Source organism: Pygocentrus nattereri, chromosome 25 (assembly GCF_015220715.1).
Source record: "Pygocentrus nattereri isolate fPygNat1 chromosome 25, fPygNat1.pri, whole genome shotgun sequence".
Lineage (NCBI taxonomy): Eukaryota > Metazoa > Chordata > Actinopteri > Characiformes > Serrasalmidae > Pygocentrus > Pygocentrus nattereri.
Window position 1 is genome coordinate 25,382,294 of NC_051235.1, and position 23,640 is coordinate 25,405,933.

At 40.0% G+C, this 23,640-nt stretch overlaps 1 protein-coding gene across 1 annotated transcript; it reads right to left on the minus strand.

Moving 5' to 3' along the window:
* Positions 1–505: 505 nt before the first annotated feature.
* On the minus strand, positions 506–22,440 carry ttc17 (tetratricopeptide repeat domain 17). The gene is made up of 25 exons (XM_017711603.2): positions 22,238–22,440; positions 20,441–20,530; positions 20,109–20,278; positions 19,886–19,997; positions 19,655–19,786; positions 18,134–18,243; positions 17,824–17,971; positions 17,570–17,709; positions 15,871–16,031; positions 15,546–15,658; positions 14,835–14,981; positions 14,521–14,636; positions 12,874–13,027; positions 11,235–11,306; positions 8,453–8,677; positions 7,982–8,168; positions 6,952–7,077; positions 5,686–5,945; positions 4,909–5,059; positions 4,389–4,509; positions 4,123–4,282; positions 3,938–4,021; positions 3,655–3,774; positions 2,931–3,074; positions 506–2,842 (listed from the first exon to the last, which is right to left on the minus strand). Exons 1-25 carry the CDS (start codon positions 22,409–22,411, stop codon positions 2,711–2,713), a joined length of 3,549 nt encoding a protein of 1,182 aa, XP_017567092.1. The 5' UTR covers positions 22,412–22,440; the 3' UTR covers positions 506–2,710.
* Between the last annotated feature and the right edge of the window lie 1,200 nt (positions 22,441–23,640).

The following is a 23,640-nucleotide window of genomic DNA, read 5'->3' on the forward strand; positions in this document are numbered from 1 at the left end:
AATTAAGAATATACAACATTATAAATATCCACAAGAGCTGCACGCCATGTAGTAATACTAAAATATCTTGTTCTATTACTACATGAGAAGATCATAAATATTTTTAAAGCCATATGCAAATACGCAATCTGCATATTCTGGCTATTATTTTAAAGTATATTATATCCCCATTACATGGAGAGTTTAAAATGTATTTAATTAATAAAAAAACAAAAAAATAAAAACACTACCTGTATAAACATTAGCAGACTGTGGTTGCTGCAGCTATATGGCTGAACATCATCCAAATCAAAACCATAACTAGAATGGTTCCCAATAATAATCTCCGCCTTTTAAGTATAAGAAACATTACACACAAAATTAACTAAAAAACAGTTTGTTTCTATTATATTGACTCTCTTTCAGTAGAACTTTGCTGCTCCCTTCTGGTCAAACAGGATAGTTCAATATCATTAACTCCACTGCCCACGCAGTACCTGCTTTACTGTAAAATACAATTCAAAACTTGTTTTCAAAAGTATTTTTATTCATTTCCGAAATGTACCCACTCAAGAGAATGATCTCCCATCTTAAATCACATGATTCAATAGAAAAAGACACACCCAGTCTGTCTCAGAGTTAAAATAACACTGTTCCAGGTTCCAGTCACTTTAAAACCGCTTACGCTGTATAGAACATTATTATTACTCTCTTTATATCAGTGATATTTATTCATTAAATAAAATAAGACGGGTACCTTTTTACTGTTTTGATGAAAAGAAAGAGTTCAGAGTTGTATTACATTTTACAAACATTGACATGAATGTGTGTAGCGTAGTGTTACAGCAAAAGTTTTAAAAAATGAATTTGGTTTAAAAAATAAAATAAAATAAATAAATACAGAACAATTATATCCATTACACTGAAGCCTCATGCCCATAACTGTAGCCACCTGCAACCACATTCACCCAGAAATACTATAATAAAAAGAACTTCCAAATACAGAACAAATATGATGAATACACCCAGATGGCAGTGCATGGCAGTTTACCGTTGTCTGATCTCTAATTTTTCTTTAGACAATTTTTCTTTAAATAAGATATTTCAGTTGTTGAGGCAACACAAAAGGGAAATGCATCATGCCTTCATGTCTTTCCACCATCTGACATTCAATACAACCTACCAATATGCAGTTCTGATGCACTTTGTGTACTTGTAAGGTCCCATTTAGATTGATATGGTCCAAAGTGAGGTACAGAAACAACTTATTTTCATGAGTATAACAACTGAAACCTCATATAAGCAAGTAAACTTGCCACTTTTAATGCAAGTACAGTTAAGAGTGGTAGAGGTCAGCTCATATTGGCATAAAAAAATCAGTAGTATTGAGCATTGCATTTTTCCACAGGGCTACTTTTGTAGCACCCAGTAACTCCCTTAACCCATCCATGCTATCTAAACTGTTGGTATTAAGAAAACATTCTTTATTTACCTTCACTGCCTTTCTCCCTTTTTGTAGTGCGGAGTATCCAATTACCCACATGTCATAAAACACCTTTGCACATCAGCTAGAATCTGAGCTAGAACTGGTAACAAAACAAAAAGGCTAAACTGACTGCAAAGTCACGTAGTCCATATTATTTTACTCTGCGGGGGCATATTATGCTCGTGTTATATAATTAAGCATACTGCAGTGATGTATCTACGAACACTGGCCAAAATCTGTTGTTTCCACCAGTAATATAAGAGCATACGTGAATGCTTGTGGGTTACACTTCAAAAACTGACCTCTTTCCTGCTGATGTACAGTACTTTGCAAGTGTCACAGACCACCCTTTTATTTCCACTAAAAATGCCAATTAAGCACAAATTATTCATTTTTCAGTGTCAAACATGTATTTAACAGAAAATTCCAGAGAACACCTAAATACATCAATTCAGTTGTGTTTGTGTCCACGTTTTGTCTTTATTACAGGTTCCATTCTTTTAGCAAATGTTTTTCTTTTTTGTCTATTTCCTCTTCTCAGTAACAGCTTCTCAACAACTACACATCCTTTCAGACCCTTAGCTTTGAGTTGTATTATCGTTGAATGATTTCTTTGAACTCCAGTTTTGAAAACTCCTGTTTTACTTGTTTTCCATCCTTAGGCAGGTGGATTATCTTACAGCTAATCTTCACAGAAATATGTGGAAAATGAATAACTTGTACTTAATGGCTGTTGCTGTCTGGAAATCAAATAAATGGAAATTAAATGACTTCGGCACATTACTGCATTCACATAACATTTTTAACGTAAACCAGGCAGACGTCTTTCCCTCAAACTTTTCAATTCTGACTTGAGGACCTTGATGCAGGAATTGGATCATGATTAACTGTGTTGTACTGACAAAGAGAAGAAAAAGGAACTTAAAATGCAGAATTTAGAGTCTGTAGTCAGTTATTATTGTTGTCGTCTTTGTAAAGCAGCTTTAATATAAAACCCTGGCATCGTAAAATCAATAAAAATAATTACTATAACCCTTTCTTTAAAACAAGATACAAATTAGCTCAAACACATCTGTTTAAGCCAAACCCTTCTGCCATGGATATGTTCTATATGGGAAAAAACGAAGACCGAAATAGACGAAGACTTTACTGTTCTTTAAAATGAAGTTGCATGATTCTGTATGCATATGTATGTGTGCGTGTGTAGACAGTGTGTGCGCGCAGTCGGTCACCACCCCCATGCCTTTATGGAGCTCGTCTGTCCCTCTTGGTGAGGAGGTAACACTGGATGGTGCGAAGACGGTCTTTGGCAGGTCCGAACTCCGGCTGAAGCTTTAGAGTGGACTCGTACCAGCGCATAGCCTTTTCAAACTCTTCCTGTGAGAGGGCAGCATAACACATCAGTGTGAAAAACATCAGTGAGGAACAAATGAGTTCAGATAAGCAGTGAAGCACTGAAACTCACCATTGCTATGTAGACATTAGCGAGTGTAAAATGATTGACAACAAAGTGAGGAGCGATCTCCACAGCCATGCGGGCCACAGTCAGTGCATCCTCCCACAGGCGAGCATTCTGGAAGATGTTAGCCAGGCTGATAAGGGGCACATCCTGGAGAAAAAGAGACGTCATTATTTGACAGCTGTTCCAGATGTGTTTATATGGTATACTTGTAAAAGCAGTATTTTCTGTTCTTTGCTATAGTTTAATGTTTAGCTCTCATGACATCTTTTCACACAGTCTTCTTTTTTACGGATTTATTCCACTTAAACCGTCACATTAAATCTGAAATCACCCTTAAACATTTAACACTGAGAATGCAGGAAAAAACTGATTTATCTAATAGTCAATGGTGAAGAATGTATTATGTAAATCAGTTTTTTTTGCCAGTGTGACTCATTACATGAAAGATGGCTTTAGAGTTCATATATTCGTTTTCAAAACTTATTTTTTGGTCTATAAAACTCTGACGCAGTGTGAAAATGCCTTATGGATTTGCTTTTTGGCTTTATTTATAAATTGGGCTTTTTTTGGTTACTTACCATCCCAGCCCTAAAAAAAACTCTTATGCCCAAAATGGTATTTATGTTGACAATGCTTTCTATTTCTGTGAACTGTCTCAGTTTTCAAAGAGCATGGGCAGTGCAGTCATGAGTATGGCTAACTGAATAAATATTGAGATTGACGGTACCTTCATGTGGTGAGGAGCATAGTTTAGAGCCTGACGCAGGCAGTCAATGGCCTTCTTGCCTTGACCCTTCACTCTCCAGTACAGTGCTGCCATGCTGGACAGAACCCATGAAGTCTGATTCTAATGTTCAAAAAGAGCAATTAGTGCACAAACACTGTTACTGAGCACATGGTATTTCTTGGCATGGTACTTCTAAGCTCCATTCACAATGACTAACAATCTGCAATAATAAATAACCATACTTGTTTATGAAAATTTTGATACTACTCGATCGCAGCTATACCTTTTCCAAGACCTTGGCAATGCGGGTGCCCACTTGCTCAAAAGACTGTGGTGAGAACTTATCCTTTCCCAGATTTTGAAGCACCTAAGCAACAGGCATAGGAAGGTAAACAAGAGCAAAGACTAGCAGTGCATTACTAAAGGGCTACATGCAAATGACTCGCTGACAGAGCGAATTAAGCCCACCTCTTTGAGCTGGCTCTCTCCTGTGTAGTGGATGCTCCCACGGTTGGCCACCCCCCCCAAGTGGTCTAGCGTATGCATGCTAGCAGGCAGGTTAGCATTGCACACCGGTTCTGCAGCGGGCTCCTGGAGTGGGGTAGCAAAGTCTATATGCTCTGTGATGCTGCACGGAGGTGTGGACAGAAAAGAGGGGAGGAGACAATAAGCAAACTAATGGTGTGGCTGAAAGTGTTGAAGATGTGCATTAAACTCAGCATGGAGTAACATACTCAATGTTCTTGGCAGACACAGCTAGCCAAGTGCTGGCCACAGTGGTGAGGTCTACCCGTCGTGTCCGTTGACACTCTTCAGGTCCTGGCCAGCCTAAACTGCTGTAGTCTCTCCACCTCCCTGCAAAACACAACACATAAATTAAGTGATACTTTTTTAATCCCACAAACGGGGAAATTCCACCTCCACATTTAACCCATCCGTGAAGTGAAACACCACATACACACTAGTGATTACACACACACCAGAGGGCAGTGAGCACACTTGCCTGAAGCGGTGGGCAGCCTATCCATGGTGCCCGGGGAGCAATTGGGGGTTAGGTGTCTTGCTCAAGGACACCTCAGTCATGGACTGTCGGCACTGGGGATCGAACCGGCAACCTTCCGGTTACAGGGCCAATTCCCTCACCTCCAGCCCACGACTGCCCGGCTCTTTGCCATTTCACACACAGAGCACCACTTACCCTCAGAGCATATAGGAAATAGGTCAAAGCAAGGGGTCAGTGAATACGACGCATACCTGATGGTCCAGGAGAAGGAATGGTGGGTCCACTGATCTCCAGAATGGAGTGTCCTGGTGAGGGCTCACTCTGGGGGAAATCTTCCTCCCCTCCCCAGCCCTCTGAAGCCTCTGATTTGGGCTTTCTCATTCGCTTCACTTGGAATGTGATCTGCAAACCCAGAGGCATGAAAAATATTACGGCTTTTGTTACAATGAAATATCAACTTATTACAAGTAATTTCAGACCCTTTCTATTTATTAACCATAAAACATGAAGTTTTTTAATAGTTTAACAATTTAAAATAAAAAAGAAAATAAAATTATGGATTCACAAGGTTTTGATCTGTCAGCAGTGATACATACTAGCATTCAAAAGTTTGGAATCACTTGTCATGAAGTTATTAAATGATTAATATACACAGTAATTATTTATTTTAAGAATTTCACCATACCTTATTTGGCTGAGACTTGATTACCTTGTTTTACCTTGTACGCAAATGAAACAAATGGACAAAAATACTAATTTTATTACAACTATAGCTCTGTTAATAATTTTGGATACATCTAAAACTTTTTGTACAGTTTTTTACAAATGAGAAGAAACTGTTTTTTGTGTTTTATTTTATTAACTACAGTAATGTCAAACCTTTGAATTGTGATTCCAGGCTTTTGAACATTAGTGTATAAAGATAAAAAGACCGATTTGGCTGCCTACAGACTGGAAAAAAAAAATAATAAATCAAGAAAAAGACGGACAATAAGATATTAGACAGAGAAAGTCACTGCATAGCTCACCCATTCAGCGCCATCGTCATCCTCGCAGTTACCAAAGCAGGGTCCACCAGTCCTGGCCCCCATGACCTTATCGTTCTTAAGGACACGGATCCCCCGCAGATCCCCACGCTTCCCACTAATGTCAAGAGCCCCCTCAAATGCCCCCATCAGGTCCTCTTGCAGCTGCCAGTCCTCTTCTCCCTCCAGACTTCCTTTCTTTTCTTCCCCTCCTCTCTCCTGCTGACCCACCTCTCCTGAGCCATTACTGTCCACCACTACTTCTGTCGGGGGACAGGACGAACCAGAGAGTATGAATGTGTAAGTGAGAGAGCGAGAGTGTGATAATGTCAGAAACGCACAGCTACCACACTGGGTAGTCAGAGACTCTGTTCATACTCTTAGTCATGAATTAAGACTAATCTTGGAATAAACTGGAATTCTAAACGAGCTTCATCATTAAAAATTCTAATTGGTCCATGCTTAAACTTGATCAGGATCTGGGAAACTTGCCAGATAAATATAGATATGCCCTAAAAATAAAGACAAAATGTATGGCAAATACTCTGTAACAATATAATCTATAAATCAAATAATCTGAAGGTGTGTTGCTTTGTCATGTCCATATTAGGAACGCTGGGTTTAAGCTAATTTGGGGGGAGGGGGGGGGGGGCGTCTTTCAAAATAAACAAAATCTTCCAAAACCGTAATATTTGCAGTGAATGTTTTTCCTCCAAATGTCACTGAATCCTCTGAAGTATGACGTTGTTAAGGATTCAAATTACGAATATTGCTACATGCAACCTAAGCATTCACTGATCTTACATCAGAATACTAGCAACATTACCAAACACCCCACACTGAGCAGCAAGCTTTGACCATTGTGGCAGTTATGTTGCTTTGGCAGTAGTAGCCTACACTTTGACGTCACTTTAAAATAGTGTATTAGTATAATAATGAACTTGAATGTGCACTAGTGGCAGCCTGCTTGGAACATGTATGTACCATTATTTGGCATTTGACTGCTAAATGACCTCATAATTCTCTAAAAGGATCCACTGGCAATCTGGAGGAAAATGCATGTAGAACAAAAACATCTCTGATTTGGAACTGTCAGGGCACAACAGCAGAGATTTTATAAAAAATGCCATTCATTTCTTCCACAGAGAAATCTGCTTAGAAACAGAGCTTCTAATATGGGCCATGACACAGACTATAGAATGATACACAACTTCAGTGGTCTACTAACAAATCTTTAAACATTGAGGACATGAGTAAGTGTGTCCTTACTCTCAAACAGGAGTGAGTCCTCCAGGGCAGAGCCAGGCATGGCATTACTGTTCCCTCTGTCCTGCCTCCCCTCTGTGCCCCAGTCCTCCACCTCCACATCCTCATCTCTCTCACAGCCAGAGCCATCTGCACACCAAACACACAGCCTAATCACACTCAAAACTACACCAAAAACTACAAGCCACTATTTAACTAGACTCTATTTTGAAAAATCTTCCTCTTTGTTTTGATGAAAACTGCAGAACTTTGACTCAGATTGAGAAGGAGAGATGAAACTTGGATACTAACGCACCATTAAGACTAGAGGGGTGGTATATTAATATCTGAATCAATAGCACAGCACGCGTTTCCCCCAAACTAGGAGAGGACAATGAGTTCAGTTTTTGTCTGCAGAGTAGAGCAGCATCTAAATAAAGCTTGAGCTATTTTCGGCCCACTGAATTATTGAGTGCAAGATTTCTCTACTTCAAAGCCCTTTGGCTTGACGGGGAACAGCGTCAGGGGAAAGAGTGCTGAACTACAGGGGAAGCGGAGAGATGGATGGAAGGAAAGAACGAGTGGGAGGAGGAAGAGAAGGCAAACCTAGAATAGAAAACGCAGCAGTGAGGGAGCTAAAAATGGCTGAGAGATTACAGTGACTGGGCTATAAAAAGACCTCAACCCACAACACAACTGAGGCTGAAACACAAGGGATTAGAGCAAAGAGACAGCAAGGCAGAGCAAGGAGAAAGGTGCAATACGGAGCCAGTCTAGGGTAAACTCAGGGTAATATGAACCGTACCATTATTTATCCATAATCCTATAGATTCATTAATAAACTAGAAACTTTAAAACATCAGTAATTAAAAAAATGTGATGACAGATGTTGAATGACACGCAGGCAGAAAAATGGTGCACTTTTGCTCATATCCAATTCCAATGATCAATGTCTACCTCTCAACCTTTCCCCTCTCTTCAGTGCTATAAAGAGTTCCCTTCTGTTCCCAGGCGGAGGACAATTAGAGCAGCCATTAGTGGCAGGAGTACTCACGCTGGCAGCCCTGGTGCTGGAGGTTGTAGAGAAAGGGGTAAAACTGCAGGCAGCGCAGCAGAGGCAGGCTGGCATGGCACTGGCTGCAGCTGGCACTCAAAGACAGGGTGTGTCGAAACAGGATCAGCGCACCAGTGAGGTTCCCCCGAGTGAGCTGCACACTCGCCATGCTCAGCAGAGTATGAGGCTGGATGTAGCAAGACAAGTGGAACGTCCATCATACACAAAATACCTGCTTTTTTCCCTTATAAATGTAAGTATCAAGTAAGTAACATTGCCATCAGCAGAAGAGTTCATCTGAGTTGGAATCTGCCTTTAAATGGCTAAAAATGTTTCCCTAACAAAAAAAAAAAAAAACATAACACTATCTGAAAATATGAATTAACAGATTATTAAATACAAACTGGCTAAAGTGATTGCCTGTGCCTCACTGTCATGTATGTTAGAAGGGGAGTGACCGCCCTGATGTACCTCAGATGCGTTGAGCTCCAGGGCTTGTTGCAATAGCCCCTGGGCCTCATGGTGCAGGCCATAATGGAACAGCAGGTTGGCTGTGTTGACCAGCGGTACGCTTCTATGCTGAGGTGGAGCTGAATGAAGGGCCTGGCGCAGACACTGCAGAGCTCGCGTGCCATTTCCCTGAGCTCTCCAAAACAGCCCAGCTTCATTCATCAGCAGCCACCATGGCACACTCATCTACATACAAAGAGAATCAGAAAGACTTAAAAGAGCCAAAAATGCACCTGTGTGTTGTAAACATGCTTACTCACATCCAGCAGCAAAAAAAATGTTTTCACTTTAAAGACTAGAAAAAGCCCCTTGTTATGATATCTTAAACCAAGGAAAAAACTACAACTGGTTTGGGGGTGGACTTTTGGGGATGGGCTGGTTTAAGGCATCGTTTTTCCTGATATTTTTTGTGTGCAGAAGGAAGCTGGTTAGCTAATGTTACTGCTAGGAAGCTGAATATGTTACAGCAGCCATAGTAACTGGTTTCAAATCATCATTACAATGGAGAGAATGGATAACAAACGACAAAAACAAAAGGTAACACTTTGTTTGGAGTGGTCCTTTGTAGATGATTAATAAACTCTAAACAGATTATCATCAACAACAACAACAACAACAACAACATCATCATCATCATATTAGTGCAGCATCTGAATACATTCAATATCTTGACGATGTTCCGTTGATACATTTCTTACATTAAGTAGATGTGTTGTTAATATGTTACTTCCATTATGCCAAACCTAACCTCACCCAGCCTTACCCAAAACCTGACCCTAACCCTGGGCTTAATCCTAACCCTAACCTTAACCTCAACCAAAAATCTAACCCTAACCATCATATATTTCTGACATGTTACTGAGAGTCAGTTGTGTGTATCATTTAAAAAGGACCACTTAAAACTACTCATCAGATCAGGAGGACAAGCAAGTAAAAGCTACATTTAGCAAGGCAGCTGGCTATCTATACATCTTACCTGTGTTTTGAAAAAGCAACAAAACCTGTACGTCTGTCTGTAGCCGACTTTTTAAAGCAATTATCTGTTAATATCTATATTCAGATATGTTTCCAAGTTTCAAGCTACACTACATTTCCAAAAGTATTCACTCACCCATCCAAATCATTGAATTCAGGTGTTCCATTCACTTCCATGGCCACAGGTGTATAAAACCAAGCACCTAGGCCTGCAGACTGCTTCTACAAACATCTGTGAATGTAGAGAAAACATCGCTCTCAGGAGCTCAGGGAAATTCCAGCGTGGTACCGTGATAGGATGCCATACGCAACAAGTCCAATCATGAAATTTCCTCGCTACTAAATACTCCACAGTCAACTGTCAGTGGGATTATAACAAAGTGGAAGTGATTGGGAATGATTGTAACTCGGCCAAGAAGTGGTTGGCCAAGTAAAATGACAGCACGGGGTCAGCGGATGCTGAGGGGCATAGTGCACAGAGGTCACCAACTTTCTGCAGAGTCAATCACTACAGCCCTCCAAACGTCATGTGGCCTTCAGATTAGCTCAAGAACTGCGTAGAGAGCTTCATGGAATGGGTTGGCAAGGCCAAGCAGCTGCATCTAAGCTTTACATCACCAAGCACAATGCAAAGCGCCGAATGCAGTGGTGTAGAGCCACCACTACACTCCAGAGCAGTGGAGACGTGTTTTCTGGAGTGATGAATCACGCCTCTCTGTCTGCCAATCTGATGGATGACTCTGGGTTTGGTGGTTGCCAGGAGAACGGTACTTCTGCATTGTGCCAAGTGTAAAGTTTGGTGGAGGGGGGATTATGGTGTGGGGTTGTTTTTCAGGAGTTGGGCTCGGCCCATTAGTTCCAGTGAATGGAACTCTTAATGATTCAGCAGACCAAGAGATTTTGGACAATTTCATGCTCCCAACTTTGTGGGAACATTTTGGGAATGGTCCCTTCCTGTTCCAACATGACTGCACACAAGTGCACACAAAGCAAGGTCCATAAAGAAACGGATGAGCGAGTTTGGTGTGGAGGAACTTGACTGGCCTGCAGAGTCCTGACCTTAACCCGATAGAACACCTTTGGGATGAATTAGAGTGGAGACTGTGAGCCAGGCCTTCTCATCCAACATCAGTGTCTGACCTCACAAATGCGCTTCTGGAAGAACAGTCAAAAATTCCCATAAACACACTCCTAACCCTTGTGGAAAGCCTTCCCAGAAGCGGTGAAGCTGTCATGGCTGCAAAGGGTGAGCTGACACCATATTAAACCCCATGGATTAAGAATGGGATGTCACTCAACTTCACAAGTGTGCAAAGGCAGATGAACAAATACTTTTGGTAATATAGTGTATCTGTGGTAATTTGGGGAAATTATCCAGATACTTCATCCTGTGCAAAGCAGACTGTAAAATCCTGAACATTACTGAACAAACCATCATCTATTAAAAATAATCCAGCATCTTAATATTGCTTATATTGTGAAAAGTTCTGGAGAGTCACTAAACTCTGTTGTTGTCACTGCATAGTCACTTTTGTATACTGCGTCATAGCACCAATTAAAAAACCCACAGAACACTGCACAGGTAGACCTGATTCATCTAATCTCAAATTAGTTAGCCTACATACATTGTGAAAGTGTTTTTTTGGAGCAAAACAAATCCTGCCCACTCACTATCATGGCCTTCAAGTTGCAAATGTGGGTCAAAAACAAGGTCATGCAGTATTTGTCATGATTTATCACCGCTCTAAACACAGTCCTTAGGCCTTACCTTCTCCATTGCATGTGTTATCAATGCACCAGTCTGTTCCAAACTCCACCCATCACTACGCCTCAGCAGTACCTGCAACAAGTCACGCACAATCATGTGCTTCACCTCATCACTCATTTTGTGAAAACACTACATACCGACTAATTAAACACCTATTGTTTAGTATACTCAGTTAATAAGATATGATATGGTAGGATAATGTATGATGCTCTGTAAACTTCACAGAGAAATTAGCTGTATTAAGGTCTAAACTTATACATGCTTTTGGCTGTAGATATTTGTTCTCAGACATTTTAGGTATATTTTTAACACCTGCAGTAATATTGTGTCTTTTTTTTATTCCCTTCTTACTCAAAATCTTAACCCAGTAGCAAGACTTGGGTTACCTGTGTGCTTTCAGTGAATTAAACGATCTCAAAGTTTAAAATACTTCTATACTGCCCCCTAGCAACCTTTTGGGAATTACACAATTTGGCTTTACCGCAGACGTCACACACAACGGATTACAGCAAATTATAGTTGATCTTGTATTGTATGTTCATAAACTGCAAAAGCAACTTGTCTGCTTACACTAGTCCACTGGACCGTCTGAATTAGAGCTTCCAAATACTCAGTTTTCATGAGACCAAAACCAAAATGTCTCAAATTTCTTTACGGGTCTGTAATGAACATTTTTTTGTCTGGACTCCTGGTCTTTTTTGGCTGTCATCTCTTTCCACAACCTAGCACAACCTGAACCAAACAAAATAAAAAATTTATTTGGTCATAAACTGCATAAAGAAATGACAGCCAAATGGCTTAATACTGAAAGGTTTTTTTTTTATGCGCATAACCCTGTTTGCGCAATGCTAATTTCTGCTAGCGCCTATATGGATTTTACAATTATGGATTAGTCTTAAGCAAACTTTGCCATTCATTCGCAAAAAAAAAAAATGTAAGCTTAAGACCTAACCTGAACTCTTCAAAGCCTATTAACATATTAACTCTCTGATGCAAGGCTTGTTTAGGTGTTTTCAAATGTTTTACTTCTATGATAAATTCAGGCATCTGAATTCGAATAGCCAGGCTCATCCTTGGTTCACGTTTTGTAATGCTGTTCTCTTCTGACTCGTTCATACATTGACACAGCCTGTCAATCAAGAGGTGGTCGTGGACATGCAATATGTTAAGGGTCAGACAGCAAAATAGAGAAGTCAACAAATAAATTGTAAAGTATAAAACACTCAATTTAATACCCTTTTGATAAGGGAACATTCTGGAAGTTGACACATGTATAAAAAGCCACTGTGCCGAGTCTTTAAATTTACAAACTAAATTATTGTCCAAACTTCTGATTCTCTAAGAGCCATTACTGTCAAATCAGAAGCAAATCTCAAAAAGGACATTACTGAGGCCACCCTTTACATGCACCTGTTATGCAGAAGAGTTATAAACTTAGGGATGGCTAGTTTTGTTTCCATGTATCTTAATGAAGTTCCTCAAAGCATTACTGTGCTAAAACTAGACACAAACCTGGTTTTACAGATCTTATTCAGCCTCTTTACTGTCAATATTAATATGAAGCATGATGTCCTTTTATCTCAAATCAGAGTGCATTAGACTTGTGCATCACTAAAAAAAAGAAAGAAATCAATCAAACCTGAGAGGCATGCTGGTCAGGCAACTGTTTCCCCTCCAGAGTCCAGGCCACAGAGGCAAGGGGGTCACCAGTCGAAAGCTGTGCTTTAGAACTGCAGTCTGGGGGCTCCAGTGACCCTGGGGGGCTCCTGTTTGCATACAGGCTACTCTGAGCCCTGAGCCAAACACAAAGTAACAAGCTTAATCATTATGAAACTTTATTAGGGTACTGTGGTTTTGTTTAAGAGAACCTAAAATAAAGTTTGTTTCACAATGCAAAAGTGCCCAAAACTGAAAGTGAGAATGAAAAACGTACAAACATTGGATGTCAAAACACCAAGCAGAGAGCAAAGACATGACACTCATACATTCTACATTGTTCATAGCTATTTTCTACCCAGACCATTTTGGGACTTTTAATTTTATCACTATACTACTATTAGAGTATGGCATTACTATACTACTACTAGAGTAGTGGCATTTTCTACTGCAGGAAAAGTGAAACTACTGCCATCGCCATGAGAGGGTTTTTCTTCTGAGTTTTCAGATGATTCAACAAAGGAGGGGATGGTAAACTAAAATGGGTCACCAAATATACTTGGACGTACAATCTGTTTGTCGATCATGTGTGATTGACAAGGCAAGTATCATAACTGTGCTGGCCTAAAGCAAACTCTCTTCTATCCTAACAAGCTTTAGCAGGGTTAGATCATCTCTGCTCCACACAACTACAGCTGAAATAGTTTGTGTGTTACGGCGCTTAAACAGTTATATTTTAGTATTAGTACATTCTCAAGCAGCAAAACAAAGAAAAAAGAGGGGTCATGCTAGTTGCACCACTAATTCAAACGAAAGTAAGCTGAATTTACTGCTTGTGTGGCATGGGACAGTTTCTTGACTACCAGGTTAGCTGTTTTTAGCAGCTGGTTAACTTGAAGTGGCAGACTGATGTTATTGTGTTGAACTACTGTGATCAAACAAGACAGACAGATCTCGTCTGCGGTAATAGCTGGTGTAATTCTCCTGCACCAGACAAACGTCGTCCTCATTTTAGGTACAAAGTCGTTACTGGTGCAAGAGAATCACACTACAGTTAATGCCACCGAGGTCCGTCTTTCACACAAAGAGTGTCAGACATGTTGCACGTCCTTCATCCCTTAAACTACCATGACAGAAGAGACAAATCCAAATGTCTGCTAGCTTGTATTTAAATAGTGTGGTATGCTCTGACATGGATGTGGTAAGACCGACACGATTAAAGCAGCGTGATCCATTACTGACGTACCGAGCCAGCTAAAATTTACTGTTCATACTAAGCTGACACTATTGTGCTTAGCATCTGTAACCAGACAGCCTAGCATTTGTCACCAGACAAATTTTTCTTTTAAAATTAGGTGTGATTTTTATACATTTCTCCCACTATCCCATGTTAGATTTGCAAAGATGTTCCTCTGTTTGGCAAGTTTTTCTTATGTTCTGACCATAAAAAATAGTTTAAAACTACAATTAATCATCTGGTTTCTTCAGCTTTCACTCTGGAGCAAAACAATCAGCACAGCACAAAGAGACTGAGGGCTAGATTTAGATGTAGGCATGACAGGATGTCTACAATAATATGAAGGTAAACAGAAGCAACAAGACAGAGAAAGCAAGAGTCAGTCAGTCTCACTCGAAGCCATGGCTCTCTGGTGGGAGGAAGAAGGTGGGCAGCAGGTGAGCAGAGGGTATGGAGGGGAATCGCTGGGCACAGTCTGATCTTCTCGGCCACAACACGCTATGAGACTCCTGTTTAACATTCAACATGGACAAGTCTTAAATTCCAGAGCTACACTGCAAAACACTCTGAAAAATATTCAGATATTAATCCTGGAAACAACACCAATACAGTATTCAAAATGCCCACATGGCCACTATGAACCCAAAAACACAGAGAACTTGCAGTAAACAAGCAGAATATTCACAATAAAACAGAAACAGTCTTACAGTATTAGTGGAGGTCTCCTTGCCCCAGTGTACTGCTGGTTCCTCTCCTCCAGAGACCGAAGAGTAAGGCTGTGGGCTTCGGCTCTCATTCACGCTCAGCTCTGATACCAGGGCCACACTGCTGGCTACTGACACCTCCTCTCCAAACTGCACAACATACATAATAACAGAGACAAATGTCATTAACAGATTAGGGAAAAAGTTTACACAGACCAAAGGACCAATTAGGAATCACTTTTCCTATAAAAGATTTCAACAACACTATTACGGATGGACACTAATTTGGTAAGACTGAGATAAAAAGTGATTTATGTTGTTCACATGTTGATGTTTAAGAACATTGTTCCATGCACCTCATGCATAACAGCAAAGTAGCATCACAATATGCATGCTGAGGCACCTTTATATATATCATATGTATATATATATAGAAATAAAGTATGTATTGTACATGTATGACCACCTACAAAGTGCACTTTTAGAAATAAAGGTTCTGTGCAGGTACATTTTTTGTTCATCAAGGTACAAACAATGTAAATGTTCCCTTAAAGGTACAACAGTGGTTTTAAGGTCCAAATGAGAACCTTATATAATTTTTCCCAGCGGAAAAAGGTACACATTTGTACCTTTTCATAACCTAATATCTTAAAATAGAAGAATAAAATAAAAAGCCTGGAGATGGAGGAGGGTGTGGAGTCAAACCTGTCTAACCTGTATGTGCTGCACATTCTCAAACAGGTCTCCTCGATGATAACGAACAGGCAAATCAAAGGGGCAGAACAGGCTATACTGCTGCTGGCCTAGATGACACATCTGGTGGTTACCTGAAAGGGACATAAATAAATCATTACCAGCCCATTTGTAAGTGCTTTGAAATAGTAGCACTGTATGACAACCAGGAAAAGAGAGAGAGAAAGAGACTGAGCAGGGAGCAAACATAGGAAATCCTAGCATGCTTACGCAACCATGTTACTCATTTACCATCACTGAACAGTATTACTTATCTAAATACATGCAGGTAGCCAGTTAGTCTCACCTAGCTGTGCCTCTTTGGCCATCTGCGTCTCATGGATGATGTTGCGCAGTATTTGCTCCTCTTGGATTAACTTATGCTTGTCCAGCATGCTTTGTTGCCGGAGGTAATGGTCATGTTGCTTCTGGTATTCTTTCAGTTCATTTAGAGTGCGCTGCAGAGACCTGCACAGAGAGAGAACTCGCATTAGCTCGTTCACACAACATAGGGGAATGATTAGGTGTTTCAACTTCCATGAGAATTCTCTGGGTTTAGTTATACACATGAAAAACACACAGTCTTAACAAACCGCTTAGTAGCAGACGTATAACCCAGCTACAACACTTTTCCTTATTACCATGTATTTTGTATTTGGGAATATTACAAAAACACACATGTGCATTGGTACTTGAGCACTCAGTTAAGGAGTTGAAGTGCCAATATTTGAACACTGAACTCACGATTTGGGTCTTCATTTCGTTTAACTGTGGAAACACTTGAGTGAAATTTTAAACTTTAACAGGACTCTAAAATGTGGAGAGTTTACTCATATTTGAAAACAAAAATGTTACACTGCGCTTCTAAGAAACACATCTTAACTGCCAGCTTTTGGTGTGTCGCTTGGTCCAAAACCAGTACAAATATAATTCCCTGAAAAACTAACATGTTGGCACATCACATTGCCCACCTGTGAGAAGATGGCCCTACATTAACGTAGCCATACATTACTTTAAGCCTACTGCCCTACATTAATGATGAGTTATTTATTGCTTTTTCCTTCCCTGCAGTTAACCCATTATTCATTTATTAACCCTTCGTGATAATTGAATATCACATTTAGCCAAAATGCACATCCGGGCTGGAAATTTCTGATCCCGCAAACCATAGCATGGGAATATATTCATATTAATAGTATTCAGACATTTTTGTTTTGTAATGTAACATACTTCCAGAGCAAATAACCACTTCAAATTTACACAAACAAACAACGTCTTTTGACTTTTTGAACTTGAAGAATGAATATGAACAAAAGGTATGGACTCACAAGCATCTACAAAGAACTGATGGGGGTAAAAAATATTCAGACACCATAAAAAAAAAATAATACTGTGCAAATTGCACTTGGTCTCATCATAAAAGACGCTACCATTTGTTGGGAAGATTTCATCCAAGAAGCAGCAATCATGGTTATGGAGCTTCCTAAAGTTCTCAGGCTCACCATCATTAAAACATGAATGGAAAAAGCTGCAGAGCCATAGCAAAGACCCAAACGTCTCTGTCAGTACAGATGTTTTAATACGTATTTGGAAAGTTCATGGAACTACAACTTGGCCAACAAATATAATGTGGGGAAAACATGGACATTTAAACAAAACAGCCAACAAAAATGCTGGTTTCGCTCAACGCTGATCATTTCTTACTGCAGACATCTTGAAGCTATAGCTGCCAACAACAGCTTTGCAATAAAGTACTAATGTTATTAATTTGTGGTGTTGAGTACTTTTTTCCACCAATTTTGTTTTGGTAAACATAACTTTATGCTTACAATATGTAATCTTCATTATTTATAAGCACAAATCAATTTGAAGGAGATATTGAAATATTATATAATATTATATAATATTGAAAATGTTTTACGTAACAAAAACAAAAATGTCTGAAAACTTGTTTCCCCCTCACTGTACGTTACAGAGCATTCGATTCTTTCTCCACTTGCTCTCACCGATGCTGAGCCTCCAGCCGCTGCTCCAGCTTCTGCTGACATAGAACAGCGTGCTTCCTCCTAAGAGCCTGTTCAAAGCCTGGCTGGGCCTGCAGAGCCTGCTCATAGCACAGCACTGAGTGATTATATTCCCCCAACATCTGATAACAGAGGGGGACAGAGAGGGCAATATGTTTACCACACAGCAAACAGCGAGTGCTAATGCAAGTTTGAATGAGCTCTCAGTTACTCTTGCTTAGATAAACAGTACTCACAGCATAGATATTGCCAAGGGTGTAGTGGCTAGTAAACAGATCAGCAGTAAGATCCAGGGCAGCATGTGCCAAGATGGCAGCATCTGCTGAAAAGTGAGCTCGGTGCAGTATATTCGCCATATTGACCAGGGCTACGTCCTTGTACTGCCTACAAAGGGAAAGAGCAACATGCAAATATGTGCAAATCCTATACTGAATGATTCCGATATCTCAATAAATCAGGTGATGAGAACCGATGTGCTATGTTAGCTCTGCTTCCCTATGGAGTTCTATATTTAGCCAACACGTAGTGCTAGTGAGATTAGACTACCTGGGCGAGAAGTGCAGAGCACGGATCACACAGTCCACAGCTCTCCTGGGCTCGTTCTTCATACGCCAGTAGAAGGAGGCCACGTTATAAAGCACCCAAGAGGAGGAATTCTAAACATAAAAGAGGCAGAAAAAGAGGGAGAAAAAATTACTCATCCACAATATTTCCACCAACGACAGGTAGAGCAGTGTCTTTTGGCTTCTACCTGATCAGCTGACACCCTATGAATTTTTTTATTAAGTGTCTCATGACCTTGTGATTCCATTCGACTTAAATTAACACGGCCAACATTCAAAAAATAATTCTCAATGCATTTCGCTTTTTTATTTCTGTAGCCTGTTTCACCATCTAATAGGTTTATACTCCATCCATCCATCCATCCATCCAAAGCCGCTTCTCCGTCAGGGTCGTGGGGGGTGCTGGAGCCTATCCCAGCAGTCATCAGGCGGAAGGCAGGATACACCCTGGACAGGTCGCCAGTCCATCGCAGGGCAGACAGACACAGACAGTCACTCACACACTCAGACCTAGGGGCAATTTAGCACGTCCAATCGACCTGACTGCATGTCTTTGGACTGTGGGAGGAAACCGGAGAACCCAGAGAAAACCCACGCAGACACGGGGAGAACATGCAAACTCCAGTATAGTATAAACTAGGTTTATACTATAATCTAAAAATGCAAAAGCTTTGCAGGATTCAGTCTTAAATTTAAAGCCTTACTCTGAACAAGACTGGATTAGCCTGTTTCCAATTTGCGGAGATGGTCATAAAACAAAGCTGCATTCTTACAAAGGGTCATGTTTACAACGGTTCCAGGTCTTTTAATTCACATACATGGAAATGGTGAACATTTGTAACTAACATGCAAATATTCTTGTATTAGTGATATCCTGTGGTGTTTTCCCTCTCCAATCTCCCCAGAGGATCTTACAAAACCTCTAGCTGCACACAGAGGTGGCAGTATATAGATTTTTTTTTTTGTTGACATTTTGTTATAATGATAAAAATGATGTAATTTTCTGAACATATAATGGATATTTTCAATACTTTAAGCATGATGATGAACTGCATCTTTAATTAAAAAGAGTGCTTAATTATACCTGTTTAACTGGTTAACTTTAGTGCAGCAGGGTATGTGAAATGTTAAAAATCACTGTACCCAGAGTTTTTAAATATGGCATTATTAGTGCATTGTGTGTGTGTCAGAACATTGTGATACATATTTTGTATTGTGCAAAATGTCTTTCAGTATTATGATACAATATTTTTGTCATGTCGCCCAAATGTAGCTGCATGTGAGTTTATTTTACAGTAGGAGAAATGCAAAGTCTGTACAAAAATATGATGATGACATGAATTCATTGTTTTAAGAGAGAAATCTTGAAAGAGAGAAAGGTGGTGCATGTAATTTCCTAATCTGGATAATGTAAATTTGTGTACAACTTGTGGTTTATATACACACACACACACACACACACAGACACACACACTTATATATACACGTGCACACACACACGTACCCTCAAGAGACCCTGGTGTATTCTATGTCCAACCTCATCCATGCGCTGACCCAATTTGTGGGACAATGAAGCAAAGATAGGGTCATCTTTTGAGAGCAAAGGTGACGTGAGGTTTACTCTCTCTTGCACACCCTGAAAAAAAGAGAGATAACAAATTCATTCAAAGAAAGCTATAGAGATTCAGACATATCTATTTGCACATTCAAGTATAAATAATGAGAGCATGTTCACCCTTAAGTGCTGGAAAGCGTGAATGCTATAAGGGAGCTCAAGAATTTCTGCACAGTCAGGGTTTTCCAGGTCTGGAGGTAGAGGTGACATGTAATCCACATAATCTTCAAGACTGTAATGCATAAAAAACAAGAGTAGAACAGAATTACAATGCAAGCACAGCAAGAGAGTTCATCTACAGCACAAATACAACCTACAAGCAGGATGCAGAAACAAAACTAACCTTATGCCTTTGCTCTCCAGGGATATAAAGGTGCTGTCATAGAGGTCTAGATCCCCCAGTGGAACTTTAGCTGTGACACAATCAGCATCTTCTTTATAGTGACGTTGTTCCAACCCAGTGTCGCGGTCTTCATTCTCCTCAATGTGAATTTTCTGAGCAACTAGTTGCTTCTACAGATGGAAGAAAATTTTAATGGAAACATGAGGCGATTAATAGGAAGGAAACTTGTGGAAAAGCATGTGATGGAGAAGTCTGACTCATCACTACATGACATTTGACTCTCTAAATTTAATGTGAAGTGGAAAACACAGGACAAAAAAACTCAACATCACCTCTAATTTCTTGAGGTAGCTCACTCGAGTCTCTTGTTGCATGAAAAGAACGAGATGATGTGGATGTTTCAAGTTAAGCGGAGAATCCACCTGTAAACAAAGCAGCAAATGATGCTATCAGGACGGAAGTCAGTATGTTTATGGACCAGCTATATCCAAATGCTACAGCTCGACTCCCCTTGTATGTACAAGCTTTCCTCAGTCATTTCAGGTCTACAACACTACAGCTACCACATAACATAAGACACTGATTAGTCTGTCCTATATTGATTTCTTTATCTACCTTGCAAGCATGACGACTGGCACAGAGACGTCAATACTGCAAAACCTAAAGCAGCCTGGTGATCCTACATGTCCAGCTAGAGCAATATAGGAGCAGTATAGGAGCATGGCAACCTACTGCAGAATGACCGTTCTTCATATTACCAATAGTTCACATCCAAGCCCAAACTGCCAGATATCTCTACAAAAGAGGCGTCAAATAACTACTTTAGTGAAAAGATTATCATAAAATTATTGGATGCTCCTAACTTGTAGGTCAACTTCGCTCTATCACTTACAGACTGTAGCCCTTTGGATATCACATTAGCTCCTGCCTTTCAAAGGCTGACCACAGAACTGGTCTCGATTAGAATCAGAGACAATCATAACCCTCTGGTTGGATAGACTGTGGGTAACATAAATGTATCCAGTACATTAATTTAACTAACTTAATTTCGTCTTCTGGCGACCCATCTTTCAGTTCTCCTAACCAACAGCTAACATAGACTCACTGGCCACTTTTATCTGAAACTCCTACCATGGAGGTCTACCATAAGACTAATGCCATGTTAGTCACCCTCTAGACCTTCGACACTCAGCTTCTGACCACAGAACGGCTCTTGGCTAGAGCAGCGAACAGCAACCCTCTAGCAAACTGAAGGCCACGGCAATCTACCGAACAGGTAATCTTCACACCACCATTACTTCACATCCAAGCCAGCCAATCCCAACCTGCTCAACATCCCTACACAAGATGCTCCAAGTTTATAACTATGTCACTTAAATGAAGAGGCTGTAATAAAAATGCACTCAGCGCATGTATTTAAGGTCAATACCTTCCTTTAGTCTCCTCACACCAATTCAGTTCTCCATGCCAATAATTAACCCCCACTCACCGGCCACTCCATTAGAAACCCCTAAGCCACCTTTAAGGTTTACCATGCTTGTATACAGTGACTGCTGCCATGTCAGCCACCCTCACGCCCTTCAATATTCAGTTTCTGACCACACAACGGCTCTCGGCCAGAGCTGAGGACGAACACAGCACTCCAGAGAGCTAGCTAGACAAACTGAGCCTACTTGGCAGAGACACCTCCACATCAATCATCGCTTCACCCCAAGGCTGCGAAGCTGCTGTCAGCAGGCAGCATCAGGGTGAGTCTGTAAGGTGTAACGTTAAGTCATCACTTAAAGCAGCATCTATCCAGCTCCACAGCTGGCAGTTAGACAGCTCGGCTGGCTTTACTAGAACAGTTTGTTGGGCTCTCTGAGACGAGGCTGAAGTCGGCTTCCTATTCGAATTTTCCCGTTCCACCTTAAATGGTGCATTAGTTGACGCACCACTTAAGGTGGAACGGGAAAATACGAACGAGCTGGAGGATAGGCAGCCAGCTTGGCCAGAATGTAGCCTAAACGCTGCACCAGTTAAGGTGAAATGGGAAGGTCCGCTGGCGAATATGAGGCGGACATCAGCTTCGTCTCTGTCGCCTCATCAGAAATAAAGAGTTAGCGTTAAAGCCCAAAGCGCCTGCGTGCCTGCTGCTGGATTTTCCCGTCCTCCGTAACGACCCAGTGCGTGGTGGCTCGTCCCGGCTCGACCAGGAGCACGCAGATGAAGACGAACATCCAGCTCCGAGCCGGCGTTTTCCACAGCTCGGCGAAACCGAGGTGGTTTCTCAGGCTAACGCTGCCGCTCTCGTCGTTCGCCATTTTTTCTCTCTACCGTCCATCCGACCCGCGTCGTCATCGCGGTCCTTCTACATCCGGGTTACACGCAGACGGGCGTTACTATAACAACAGCGACCGCGACAAAACTACAATAAAACGCACAGCAGTGTCTGTGCACTACATTTCCCAACATTCCCATTTAAACACAGTTTCTTCTGTAACAGCGTTTTATTATTACAAATATTATTTTTTTTATTAAATAAAAATGTTGCTGCAATTATTAAACAATAAAAATTATAATTAAACAGCAATAATTATAATATTACTGCAATTACATTAAACAATAGTAATGATACTGCAATTATTAAACAATAATAATAATTATTAATAATAATATCAATAATGTTACTGCAATTAAACTAACAATAGTAATGTTATTGCAATTATTAAAGAATAATAATAATTATTATTATTATTATTATTATTATTAACAACAACAATAATAATAATAATAATGTTACTGCAATTACACTAAGCAATAGTAATGTTACTGCAATTATTAAACAATAATAATGTTATTGCAATTACACTAAACAATAACAATGTTACTGCAATTATTAAACAATAATAATAATAATAATAATAATAACGTTACTGCAATTATACTAAGCAATAGTAATGTTACTGCAATTATTAAACAATAAAAATGTACTGCAATGTTACAACAGTAATAATGCTGTCAATTAATTAATCAAACAGAAAAAAAATATGAAAAACAATATACTTCCGTTTACATACATTTTTTGTTCCTAAGAGGAATGAATGGAATCAGACCAAACTGTTTAGGCCAGTTTTGCACTGCATTTACTTTACTTTAAAACCATTACATTTTTCACATTAGTGTCTAAGTTTAAGTTATTGAGTTATTGGACACGCCTAATCACGGAAGGGTTTTATTTTTCCTATTTTCCACACTATCACCACAGGTATTTAGTATCTCATAATAATTCAAGTTTTCCCTAATTATGACTTGCTATGACTTGCTACATGATACTATCTCATAATTAAGATAGACTTATGAGACTTAATATCCAAATAATTACAATCACATAACAATGGGAACATTTTCTAATCATTATGACAAAGTCAGTCATAACTACGACATGCTAAGTCGTAATTATGAGAACGTAAGTCATAATTATGACAGTCATTATGAGGTGCTCAATCATAAATATGAGATATTAAGTCAATAGTGAGTTAATTATGAGATA

Bases quoted from the DNA above. Each gene is read 5' to 3' on its own strand.
- ttc17 (XM_017711603.2), bottom strand. From the start codon at position 22,411: ATGGCGAACGACGAGAGCGGCAGCGTTAGCCTGAGAAACCACCTCGGT. The intron at 16,032-17,569 runs GTGAGAGCAAGT...CTCTCTGTGCAG, and splicing joins CGGCTGGAGGCTCAGCATCG to GTCTCTGCAGCGCACTCTAA. The intron at 4,283-4,388 runs GTATGTTACTCC...ACCTCCGTGCAG, and splicing joins GTGTCTGCCAAGAACATTGA to CATCACAGAGCATATAGACT.